This window comes from Oryx dammah, unplaced genomic scaffold (assembly GCF_014754425.2).
Source record: "Oryx dammah isolate SB20612 unplaced genomic scaffold, SCBI_Odam_1.1 HiC_scaffold_19, whole genome shotgun sequence".
NCBI classification, from domain to species: Eukaryota; Metazoa; Chordata; class Mammalia; order Artiodactyla; family Bovidae; genus Oryx; species Oryx dammah.
In genome coordinates, this window is record NW_024070203.1 from 71,830,110 (window position 1) to 71,843,950 (window position 13,841).

The following is a 13,841-nucleotide window of genomic DNA, read 5'->3' on the forward strand; positions in this document are numbered from 1 at the left end:
TTGTGCAGTAGTTTGAACATTCTCTGGCATTGCCTTTATTTGGATTGGAATGAAAACTGACCTTTTCCAGTCCTGTGGCCACTGCTGAGTTTTCCAAATTTGCTGGCATATTGAGTGCAGCACTTTTACAGCATCATCTTTTAGGATTTGAAATAGCTCAACTGGAATTCCATGACCTCCACTAGCTTTGTTTGCAGTGTTGCTTCCTAAAGCCCACTTGACTTCACATTCCAGGATGTCTGGCCCTAGGTGAGTGATCACACCATCGTGATTATCTGGGTCGTGAAGATCTTTTCTGTATAGTTCTGTGTATTCTTACCACCTCTTCTTAATATCTTCTGCTTCTGTTAGGTCCATACCATTTCTGTCATTTATTGTGCCCGTCTTTGCATAAAATGTTCCCCTTGGTGTCTTTAATTTTCTTGAAGGGATCAGTAGTCTTTTCCATTCTGTTGTTTTCCTCTATTTCATTGCATTGTTCACTGAGGAAGGCTTTCTTATCTTTCGTCGCTATTCTTTGGAACTCTGCATTCAAATGGGTATACCTTTCCTTTTTGCCTTTGCCTTTCACATCTCTTCTTTTCTCAGCTGTTTGTAAGGCCTCCTCAGACAACCATTTTGCCTTTTTGCGTTTCTTTTTCTTGGGGATGATCTTGATCATTGCCTCCTTTACAGTGTCATGAACCACCATCCATAGTTCTTCAGGCAGTCTGTCTATCAAATCTAATCCTTTAAATCTATTTCTCACTTTCAGTGTATAATCATAAGGGATTTGATTTAGGTCATACCTGAATGGTCTGGTGGTTTTCCCTGCTGCTGCTGCTGCTGCTAAGTCGCTTCAGTCGTGTCCGACTCTGCACGACCCCATAGGCGGCAGCCCACCAGGCTCCTCCAGCCCTGGGATTCTCCAGGCAAGAATACTGGAGTGGATTGCCATCTCCTTCTCCAGTGCACGAAAGTGAAAAGTAAAAGTGAAGTCGCTCAGTCGTATCTGACTCAGAGCGACCCCATGGACTGCAGTCTACCAGGCTCCTCCGTCCATGGGATTTTCCAGGCAAGAGTACTGGAGTGGGGTGCCATTCAGTTTAGTCTGAATTTGGCAATAAAGAGTTCATGATCTGAGCCACAGTCAGCTCCCAGTTTTGTTTTTGCCAACTGTATAGAGCTTCTCCATCTTTGGCTGCAAAGAATATAATCAGTCTGATTTTGGTATTGACCATCTGGTGATGTCCATGTTTAGAATCTTCTCTTGTTGGAAGGTGTTTGCTATGACCAGTGTGTTCTCTTGGCAAAACTCTGTTATAGCCTTTGCCCCACTTCATTTTGTACTCCAAAGCCAAATTTGCCTGTTACTCCAGGTATCTCTTGACTTCCTGCTTTTGCATTCTAGTCTCCTATTATGAAAAAGACATATTTTTGGGGTGTTAGTTCTAGAAGGTCTTGTAGGTCTTCATAGAATCGTTCAACTTCAGCTTCTTCAGCATTACTGGTTGGGGCATAGACTTGGATTACTGTGATATTGAATGGTTTGCCTTGCTTTATTAATACTTTAGTGTTAATAAGCCCCAAATAGAATCATATTTGGATAAATATAGTCTTTTTGTAAAATATCAAAGGATTTTTTGGGTAAGGGGAAAGCAAAAACAAGTGGAAACTTTGTGTGTGGGCAGTAAGATGTATGCTAGACTCAATGTATTATATACCTATATTTTCATGCCATGAATCTCTGTGTTTGAAAAGTGATTAAAAACAAGATCCCTTTGGCAGTATACCCTAATTTCAAACTAGATGCATTTTAGGCATGAAACTGCAGAAGTTTAAAACCTTGATTGCATGTTTTCTTCAGGGAATGGCTAATTCTATTGAAATAAGCATTGACTCTCTGAGCAATATAGTTTGCCATATGTTGACCATTATGGATAAAAACTTTGCAAAATTACTCCCTAGCAAGCATACTTAACCTAAATCGAACAGACCATAACCTCTATTACATAGACACACCAAAAAATGGTCATTTTGGCAGCTACTTTCCCCACTTGTAATTTGCTCCTTTTTATCTGCTCTTACTTTAAAAATTAGATAGTCTGGTCTGTCAGAGTTGTATCAAATAAGAGATTCCAAGATTTTAAATTTTATTGAAGGTTTAAACATTCATTGCATTTTTTTTTTTTTAGCCTGTGACTCTTGAGGGAGACTAAATTCTGGGATTATTAGCTGAATTCTGGGTTGTTAAAATGTGAACTGTGAGAGTTCAAGATAATGAAGGGAGAATCAGTTCAGTTCAATCTCTCAGTCGTGTCCAGTACTTTGCGACTCTGTGGATTGCAGCACGCCAGGCTTCCTTGTCCATCATTAACTCCTGGGGCTTGCTCAAACTCATGTCCCTCACGTCGGTGATGCCATCCAAGCATCTCATCCTCTGTCGTCCCCTTTTCTCCTGCCTTCAATCTTTGCCAGCATCAGGGTCTTTTCCAAGGAGTCAGTTCTTCGCATCAGGTGGCCAAAGTATTGGAGTTTCAACTTCAGCATCAGTCCTTCCAATGAATATTCAACTGATCTCCTTTAGGATTGACTGGTTGGATCTCCTTGCAGTCCAAGGGACCCTCAAGAGTCTTCTCCAACACCACAGTTCAAAAGCATCAATTCTTAGGCACTCAGCTTTCTTTATAGTCCAACTCTCAACATACATGGCTACTGGAAAAACCATAGCCTTGACTAGATGGACCTTTGTTGGCAAAGTAATGTCTCTGCTTTTGAATATGCTATCTAGATTGGTCAAAACTTTTCTTCCCAGGAGTAAGCATCTTTCAGTTTCACGGCTGCAGTCACCGTCTGCGGTGATTTTGGAGCCCCCAAAAATAAAATCTGTCACTGCTTCCATTGTTTCCCCATCTATTTGCCATGAAGTGATGGGACTTGATGCCATGATCTTAGTTTTCTGAATGTTGAGTTTTAAGCCAACTTTTTCACTCTCCTCTTTCACTTTCATCAAGAGGCTCTTTAGTTCTTCTTCGCTTTCTTCCGTAAGTGTGGTGTCATCTGCCTGTCTGTGGTTATTGATATTCCTCCCAACAATCTTAATTCCAGTTTGTTTTTCATCCAGCCCAGCATTTTGTATGATGTACTCTGCATATAAGTTAAATAAGCAGGGTGACAGTATAATGCAGGCAAAGTGCTGGTAGTGGTTTGAATTTATCCTCTGTTTCTTCTAAGATATTTAGATATCTAACCACATAATGATAACTTTAATCACCGACTGTTTCAAGCCTTTATTTTTAAAATAACTTAGGAATCATTTATGACTTTATAATAAAGTTTGAAAGTGTTCCTGGAATGAATTAAAGAACTTGAATTAAAGAAACATTTGAAGTAATGTTTTGCTGCTTTTATCTAATCACCTACTCACTTCTTAACAACTCAGCATCTTACTGTTGTGTTTATATGTGCTTTCCTTTAATTATTTTGTTCAGAAGACTATATGATTTTTTTTAAGTATCCAAAAAGTAGTTCAGTAAAGTTGATTTTTAGGTAGTTATAATAAATAAATTTAAAAGGTGCATCTTGGGAAAAAGATAGATGGATAGGTGTACCAGTTGATCTCCATGGCTAAAGCTAGCAGTCTCTCAAATTGTATTCAGAGATCCAAATTGAAAACTTCCACACCTCCCCAAGCTTTATACTTAATTAGGATAAAATAATTTGACTAAAAGGAAAGAAAACAATCTAATTAGAATAATGAAAGTTTTTAAGGTTGGCCATACCGTATTTATTGTATATGATTTGACATCTGACATGTTTCTTTTTAATAAGTACTGATTTACTTAATGCTTTATTTAAAATACAACAATTTTCTAAGATTGCTTTGATTATCTTCCAGCCTGTGGAGAAACTCCAGAACAGATTCGAGCACCGAGTGGGATAATCACAAGCCCAGGCTGGCCTTCCGAATATCCTGCCAGAATCAACTGTAGCTGGTTCATAAGGGCAAACCCAGGGGAAATCATTACTATAAGGTAATTCTGATACCTCCTTGTATTATTGTATGATATTTTATTACAAAATATAAATCCACTTTCCAAGTATCATCACTCAACATGCAGTAGTATAAAAAGATGATTTTTAGACAATAAATTGTATTTATCATTACCGTCTTGACGGGAGGAATAATGGCCCATTTTTCCCCTTCTATTAGGGCATATGTTTTGAATATTTTCTAATGGTAATAATGAATTTGTGCTGAGCCATCCATATTCTTCTAGGCAGTTTTTTAACAAAAGCTACACATCTGCAGAATAGTTCATTAGAATCAAGAGTGTAATCTAGAGTGTAATCTTTGGCAATGAGACAAATAAACAGACTTACTAATTCACTTGGAAATCTAGCCCATAATCTTGGTCTTGAAAGTAGAGTCCTCTACCTTAATGAATTAAAACACAATTGTAGACTATGCCTGTGTATATGTTATGTGTGTATAAAACTTGAAGTAAGCTGATGATGGATAAATACTGTGTCTAGAAAAAGCTCATTTTTCATAACAGTGAGACAATAGATCATTTGTTAAGAATAGAAAATGAAATATAATCCTAGGGAAAATAACCGTAAATTTAAAGTCCTAAGAATAAATAAGATATAAATAAGGAAGATTAAGAGTATTTTAAAGACATTTAAAATTATAGAGAAAAACTGTGGGAATAAAATACTAAGGAGGAAATACCCAGTAGAACCAGTTATTGCTTGCTTAAGGAAATTATATTGGGGTTATTAGAGGAAAAAAATTTGCCTGAAGGGGAGAAAAAAGTGTACCTAAACAGAGAACTATAACACAATTAAGAATGCCATTTCTATCACAGAGATATTACAAAGGCATCTTTGACATTCTTTCATTATTTACATTTTTATGGATAAGAATCACGGAACGTTAGATTTAAAAGAGACCTCATAGATCATAGACACATATCCCTTCATTTTCACATTTTCAAAAAAGTGAGATTCTAAATTAAGCCTATGTTTGAACGTTTCCATCTTCCTTTTTTATATTTATTAACTACTGAGAGGACCAGTCACTTGAGGAACACAGTTGTTGTCTGTCCCCTTTTTTCTGTGGAAGCCATAAAACAGCCACATATGGTATGTTTTCCTTTGGTTCCTCTCTGCCCTGAGCCGTATCTTCTGGAACACTGAAGCTGAGCATCTGTGGAAGCAGTACCACTCCTCTGTGAGAAGTATGATTCCCTTGCCTGATGCATGGGTGGGATGTGCCATGAAAGTTATTACCCTTCTGCAACTGTACCAACATTGGAATCTGAACAATATGTCTGTTTTCTGCTACTTACAATATGACTTAAGTACAAATGTGTTTCCAAAGCAACATTTTACCATAGGGGTTCCAAATATTTTTTAAACATGAAACTAGCATTTTTAGAGATTTTTCTTCTTTTAACCTAAAATTTCAACCCCAAATTAAATTTGCAGCCTACCAGCTCAGTTATGTAAAACTTGGCAATTCTTGCCAGCACAGAGGAGATGACATGGAATACTGCCATCTGGTTCTGATCATGTGTTGGATGTCACAAAGCTACACTAAAAATCAAGCACAATATTGAAATGCAGAGTATTAGAGGTGAGCCCAACACAGCTAAAGGAAGATTTCCTAAATTCTGAACCGAGTTAACAAATTTGTATTTACATAGCATAAAATAAGAAAGTAATTTTAGTAATTGTCCTAGTTCTTACTGAAACCATTATCATGGTAGTAACAAACTTTTAAAAGATGACATACTGACATAATATGCAAAGAAAGTCAAGTTTCACTTGTGAATATTGGTGTAATATCTTTAAAAAATTGTTCAAAAGAAATTTATACCATGATCAAATGCAGTTCATTTAAACACACAAATTAGTCAATATTAGGAAACATTAAATTCATTTACCATATTAAGTCAGAGGAAAGGTGTATGATTATCTAGACACAGGTTTTAAAACTTTTTGGTAAAATGAAAATCAACATGCATTCCTGAGTTTAAAATAATTACAATATACATAAACTAAAATTACATGCTATAAACAAATAATACTTAGAACTCTCCTTGTAAAACTGGTTAAACTATTTAACCAGTTTATAAGCATTTTTATCCTTTCCCTGGAAATCTGCTAAAATTCACAAAGGCCACCTTATCCTCTGTCTACCTTATCCTCTGTCCACCTTATCCACAGAGGATTGGATTCTGGTTCCCTGCTTGAAGTCAAGGACTAGGGTCAGGATATTTTGCTTGGGAAAGGAGGCTGAAGAAGACTTCTACTAACCACTGCTTGAACTCTCATGGAGCTGAGAGCTTAGAAAGATAGGATAACATACCATAATAAATGGGAATTTTACTAAGTCCCTTACTGATTCTGTGACACGATTGTAATACTGCTCTGAACTGCCACGTTAGGGCTGGTTTTAGAAAGGAGACCTAAATGGAGGAAGTTACAGAGCAGATGCTGTGGGGCAATATAGGGAGAAAAAAATTAAAAATAGCACCAAAAATCCTCCTCAGAAGCTTGCAACCCCAAAATTTCTAGAATGTATGAAAAAATTTAATACTAACCAAAACAGCCAACAAAATCAAACTGTTAGTCACTCAGTCGTGTCCGACTCTTTGTGACCCTATGGACTATAGCCCGCCAGGCTCCTCTGTCCATGAAATTCCCCAGGCAAGAATACTGGAGTGGGTAGCCATTCCCTTCTCACAGGGATTGAACCTGCATCTCCTGCATTGCTGGCAGATTCTTTGCCATCTCAGCCACCAGGGAAGCAAGTTGGAACACAGATTTACTACAGACATTATGCAATTTAATATACTGGAGTTTTTTTTCCTTAACCTTCTTTATGTCATGAGCACTTTGGTAGTTTGGTGAAACCTATAAATCCATTCCCAGAATATTTTTAAATGTATAGAATAAAACACATAGCATTACAAAAGAAACCAGTTATTCCTGAAACACAGGTATCAGATATTTTTACAAATACATATATGTTTATTAACAATTAGTGAGCAAGCCATGCTTTTAACAGTTACTATAATTTCAAAGTGGTTTTGAGTGTAAGTAGTTACTCTAGATATCTACTAAAACTGAAATGTAATATGAAATTTTCTATGATTTCTACTGGTGACAGTGTGAGAAGCATTATCAAAACTATTCATAGTATGTTTATTTTCATAAGTGAAGCAATGTTAATGAAATGTTAAATTTCAGTTACAGATGGGTGAAAATAAAAGTGTCGATTTTTCTACTGAATTTGAGAATTTGAAAGGGGATTTGAAACACTGAATACTTGTAGCTGGACTTTATTAGACCAAAGCGTCCCTGGTGGCTCAGTGGGAAAGAGTCCGCCTACCAGTGCAGGAGACGTGGGTTTGATCCCTGGATCAGAAAGATCCTCTGGAGAAGGGACTGGCAACCTGTTCCAGTATTCTTGCCTGGGAAATCCCATGGACACAGAAGCCTGGCAGACTATAGTCCATGGAGTTGTAAAAGAATGGAACATGACTTAGCAGCTAAACAACAACAACAAAGACCAAAGTAGAGGGAAAGAAACTTTTTTTAAAAAACCTATTAATATAGGAGAATACAGGAAAAGAGGAAAGTGAGAAAACCCTATCCCCACCCCAAGTAGAATTAAAAAAAAAAAAATCTCACTTAACATTTAGAAGATAGACTATCCAGTCAGGTTTATTGGTCAGTTAACTGGTATGGTCCTTCTCTGATGGGCTTTAGAAACATACCTAAAAGAGTACCAATACAGAAAATCTAAATAATGAAGATAGGAAAAGATAAGCTATGAAATACTGATCAGAAGAGAGCTAGTGTAGGAGGGTTAATCAGTTGTAATTGACTTCAAAACAAAATATTAATAACAAATGGAAGATATAATCGTGGTTAGATGTTCTGTACCTAATAACACAGCCTGAAACCAAGCAAAAGCAAACTGTAGGGAATTACCAAGCAAATCTGACCGAGTTTTACTAGTCCACAATTATAGGGGAAGTTTGTAAACATATTTATCTGAATTTAAACAGGAAAACAGTAACTAAAAATAGAGAAATTTTGATACTAATCCAGTAGACACATATATCACGTATATGTGTGATTTTTACACCTATCTCAGTGGATAGAGAACGCACATTCCTTTTAATGACATGTACAACATTTATTTTAAAATTGATTATACACTAAATAACAAAGGGATTCTCAGTGTATTTCCAGACTACCTCATTCAGGTTGTGTTCTCTGACTGTAACACAATTAAATTGGAAAACAACAATTAGAAAGCCCATATGTTCAGAAACATATTCCTAAATAACAACTGCACCAAAGATGGAAGGCACAGTGGAACTCAAAATATTTTTAAATAGCTGTACTGAAAATATTAGATATTAAAGCTATTGAACCACATTGAAACAGCAGTTAGTGAAAAATTTACAACTTTAATGCATTGAATTAAAAATAAATGCATGGAAAGTAAAGTGGAAAATATATTAGCTCAGCATTTTCTCAAGAGTTAGAATAAAAACTACAGGGTAATCTTTATTTACCAGAAAATAATTAAACAGAAAAAATGAATTAAACAGAAAAAAAAATTTATTTATCAGAAAATAATTAAACAGAAAAAAAAAACTGGTTTTCTGAAAAACTGAGGGAAAATAAACAAAGATCTCAAGGCAAGAGTGAAGGAAAAAAAAAGATACAAAAATAAGAAAAATGTCTATAGTTATAAATACAACAATAGAGATTTTAAAAGTCACAAAGGAATATCGTGAATGGTTTATATTGATACTTTCATAAATTAGATGAAGTGAATCATTTTCTGAATGTGTGTTACCAAATTGATTCAAGAAGAATTAGAAAACTAACTAATGCAATTCCATTAAAGAAATTAAATCAACAGTCAAAATAAGATTCTACACCCAGATAATTTTACAGGCAATGCCAAATGAATAGAGAAAGAAGTGTTCTTAACTTGATAAAAGGTATCTGTTCAAAAATTTTAAAAATCAAACTTAATATTGAAGTTAATTTAACACAAAGGACCAAAACAAGGTTACATACTGTCACTGCTTGTACTTGAACCCTCAATCAATACAACACTCCAACAAATAGAAATTAGTGATATAAAAAAAAATGAAAAGGAAGACATAAAACTGTTATTTGCCAGTATTACATTTACCTACAAAGAAAACCCAAACAAATTTAAAGACCATAGATATGAAAATTTAAACAGTTGTGTGAAAGTACTATGTAAAGCTTTGCCGTGATAAATTTTACTTTTGAGGGCAAATGACTTCTAAGAAAATTTAAATTATCAAAATTGACTTATTGAAAGTTTAGGAAAAGCTGATTAAACCAAAAAGCATGAAGAAATGGAAAAACTCTACCCTAAGTCATCTGTACTGTGAAGAAGCACAAGGCGCAGATTTGTAAACAATCTGTTACATAAACTATTACAAAGCATAAAAAAAGAAAACTGAAAACTGTTTCTACTTACAAATGTGTTTTAAGCACCCTAAATGAATATTGGAAAACCAAATCCTCATAGTGTATACATGAAGAGACAACTACTGATTATTTCTTTTGTTCTGGATCAGGTCCTTGATTTCATGAATCTTAAACATTTTAGTTGATTAGAGTTCCCTGGTGGCTTAGTGGTTAGAATTCCAGGCTTTCCCTGCCATGACCCAGGTTCAATCCCTGCTCAGGGAACTGAGATTCCACAAGCCAGCATAAACATTCAGTTCAGTTGCTCAGTCGTGTCCGACGCTTTGCAACCCCATGAATCGCAGCATGCCAGGCCTCCCTGTCCATCACCAACTCCCGGAGTTCACTCAGACTCACGCCCATCGAGTCCGTGATGCCATCCAGCCATCTCATCCTCTGTCGTCCCCTTCTCCTCCTGCCCCCAATCCCTCCCCGCATCAAAGTCTTTTCTAGTGAGTCAACTCTTCGCATGAGGTGGCCAAAGTACTGGAGTTTCAGCTTTAGCATCATTCCTTCCAAAGAAATCCCAGAGTTGATCTCCTTCAGAATGGACTGGTTGGATCTCCTTGCAGTCCAAGGGACTCTCAAGATAGGGGTACATATATCTTTTCTAATTAATGTTTTGTTTTCTTCCATAAATATCTAGGAGAGGAATTGCTGGATCATATGGTAGTTCTATTTTTAGTTTTCTGAGGAACCTCCGTACTGTTTTCCATGTGGTTCCACCAACAGTGCACAAAAGTGGTTCCCTTTTTTCCACATCCTGACCAACACGGCTTTGACAATAACCACTTTGACAGATGTGAGGCGGTATCTCATTGTGGTTTTGTGTTGCGTTTCCCTGATGATTAGAAATGTTGAGCATCTTTTCATATGCCTGTTGGCCATCTGTATGTCTCCTTTGGAAAAATGTCTGTTCAGATTCTCTGCCCATACTTTAATTGGGTTGTTTTTTTGATACTGAGTTGTATGAGTTCTTTGTGTATTTTGGATAATTAACCCCTTATTGGACATGTCATTTGCAAATATCTTCTCCCATTTAGCACAGCCACTGTGGAAAACAGCACATAAGTTCCTCAAAAACTGAAAAACAGAACTACCACACGACTCTGCAGTTCCACTCTTCATACCCAAAGAAAATGAAAAAAAATGATTTGAAAAGATAAATGCATCCCAGTGTTCATAGCAACATTGTTTATAGTAGCCAAGACATGAAATACAGATAAATGGATAAAAATGATGTGGGGGTGTGTGTATGGTGGTGGACTATTTCTCAGCCATAAAAATGAATGAAATTTTGCCATTTCCAACAGTGTGGATAGACCTACAGGATATTATGCTTACTGAAATAAGTCAGACAGAGAAAGACAAATACTGTATATTTTTAGTTTATGTGGAATCTGAAAAATAAAACACATTAGTGAATATAACAAAACAGAAACAGACTCACAAATACAGAGAACAAACTAGTGGTTACCAGTGGAGAGGGATAAGTAGAGGACTATTGAGGTACAAACTACTATGTATAAAATTAAAAAGTTACAAGGATGTAATGTACAGCACAGAAGAATATAGCCAATATGTAATAATAATTTTATATAGAGTATAAGCTATAAAAATACCAAGTTACTGTGTTGTATCCCTGAAACTAATATAATGTTGTAAGTCAACCATACTTCAAAAAAACCTGTCTCATTAACAGATGCCATTAAGAGTGAAAAAGCAACCCATGAATAGAGAAAATATTAGCAATACACATATCTAATAAAGTACTTGTATCCAGAATGTACAAAGAATTTTTATAGCTCAATTTTTTTTTAAAGGACAGGAGACTTGAACAGACACTTCAAAGAAGATATAGGAATGTCCAGTAAGCACATGAAAAGATGTTCAACATCATTGGTCTTTCAGGAAATGCACATAAAACAACCATGAGAGATGCCATTTCATGCCTAGTAATGGCTGAAATTCAAAATACTTTTAGCACCAACTAAATTTAGCATCAAATTTAGCACCACAGGTAACACCAACTACTGGAGAGTATGAGTGTGAGTGGTTGTACATATATATCTTGTGTAACCTACTGCCTCAAAAAGATACGTTTAAAAGTGAAAGTGATAGTTGATCAGTTATGTCCAACTCTTCATGACGCCATGGACTGTAGCCCGCCAGGCTCCTCCGTCCATGGAATTCTCCAGGTAAGAATACTGGAGTGAGTAGCCATTACCTTCTCTAGGGAATCTTCCCAACCCAGGGGTCGAAACTGAGTCTCCTGCATTGCAGGCAGATTGTTTACTGTCCAAGCCACCAGGGAAGCCCCACGTTTATAAAGAGCTCTTGAATAAGAATACATTTCAGTGTACGAAGGATATAACAGTGTGATTCCCAGGAAAAGAAATAGAAATATCTAATAAACATAGGAAAAGTGTTTCAATCTCAGTAAATAAGGAAATGGAGACTAGAACAATGATAAGTTTATTTTATGCACCTAATTGGCAACAAATCTTTGGAAATAAAATGTTTCCTTTTGCCAGAGTTGTAGAGTATAAGGTACTTTTTCACACACATTCAGTGGAATTTGAGTTGGTATAAACATTTTCTCAATGCCACCATCAACTTTAAAGTGGAATTGCATGCTTGGATCTAACAATTCTACTTCTAGAGAAAGCTGTCCTACAGAAATACTTGCTTATGTGTGTATGGAGAGAACATGTATGAGAATTCCTTAAAGCATTGTTCATAATAATGAAAAACTGGAATCAGTCAAAGTGTCAGCCTTTGTTCTAGTTACTCAGAATATTTAAAGAGGAAATAGCCTGGTGTAATAATCCTCGGTTAATTAACTTTATCATCACTTGGCTTAAGGCAAAGGCAAGGAATCTCACTTTTTGGCTAATTTTTTATGTGCTTCTTATTTGACTGTTTGTCCTTTGTGTACATGCTCGGTTCCTCAGCCATGTCTGACTTTTTGTGACCCCGTAGACTATAGCCCATCAGGCTCCTCTGTCCGTTCTTCCAAGGCAAGAATAGTGGAGTGGGTTGCCATTTCCTCCTCCAGGGGATCTTCCCAACCCAGAAACCGAATCCACGTCTCTAGCATCTCCAGCATTGGCAGGTGGATTCTTTACCGCAGAGCCACTTGGGAAGTCCTTTCTGTCCTTTATTTGTGCCCATGTTTTACAAAGTATAAGATAACATTTGGCTTAAATCGTTTATGTAGAAAAGTATTCCCAAACTCATGGACTTGTCACTGAAGTTTTTCGTTTGTTCATTTTTAACTTCTTTACTTGGCTCAGATTTGTGCTATTTGCTCTCCTGAAAATGTAAGCTATAAACTTTTCATTATGCAAGCAGATGAACCAGTCTAATCTAAGGGAAGGCTGACTTCCTCTGTGTCCTTCAGTTCATTGAATTATGGAGTGGTGTTTCTGGTCCAAACAGAGAACAATTTAGAGTATTAGAAATTAGAAGTGGTCCTTCCTAAAGACATACAGGGAGAAGAAAAAGGTGCCGTGCCAACTACCTCCTGTTTTTTTAGCATTATCTTAGAACTTTGTGTTACTTTTGAAGAAGTATTATTCTGGAATCTAGGAAAGAGATATAAATATTAGAAACACAGAAGTATTATTTTGTTATTTTTTGATGATACAGTTGTATACTAAGAAGAGCCAGGAGAATCAGTGAATATTTAGAGGCTTATAATAGAGTTCTCGGTTATTTTGGTTTGTTTTTTTTATGAAATTTTTTTTTCCAAAATTTCAACAGCCTTTTCTGACTTTTTATTTGTAGTTTTCAGGATTTTGATATTCAAGGGTCCAGAAGATGCAGTTTGGACTGGTTGACGATAGAAACATACAAGAATATTGAAAGCTACAGAGCCTGTGGTTCCACAATCCCACCGCCGTACATTTCTTCCCAAGACCACGTCTGGATCAGGTTCCATTCTGATGACAGTATCTCTAGGAAGGGTTTCAGGCTGGCATACTTTTCAGGTGTGTTTTTATATAAGAAGAAAGGTTTCGAACAGAATTCTACCATATTAACTCCTCAGTCACTTCAGGACCTGCCTTCTAAACAACATCCATTTTATTGCGACTAAATACCAAGACGGCTGAGATTGAGGAATTGGAGGCGAAAGGTTCAGGCGCCCTAGAGTTAGGTCTCCAAAAGGCATTTTGTGTAATCCTAATAAAATGGTTAATTTTACACACTAAAGTCCATCTTTTTAAATATTTTGAATATATTTATTTTAAAAGGAACTTTTTTCCCCTCAGGGGTTCACCCGTATCCTCCATGTTACTTCAGAATGTATTTTTGTGTGT

General features: G+C 36.2%; 1 protein-coding gene across 2 annotated transcripts in view; it reads left to right on the plus strand.

The window, feature by feature from the left end:
• The window catches only part of LRP12 (LDL receptor related protein 12), a 90,101-nt gene that overhangs the window by 65,465 nt on the left and 10,795 nt on the right, over positions 1–13,841 (plus strand). For both annotated transcript variants that reach the window (XM_040261894.1, XM_040261895.1), the window contains 2 exons: positions 3,878–4,013; positions 13,309–13,511. In XM_040261894.1, coding sequence (XP_040117828.1) covers positions 3,878–4,013; positions 13,309–13,511 — 339 coding nt within the window. The remainder of the gene's footprint in view (positions 1–3,877; positions 4,014–13,308; positions 13,512–13,841) is intronic.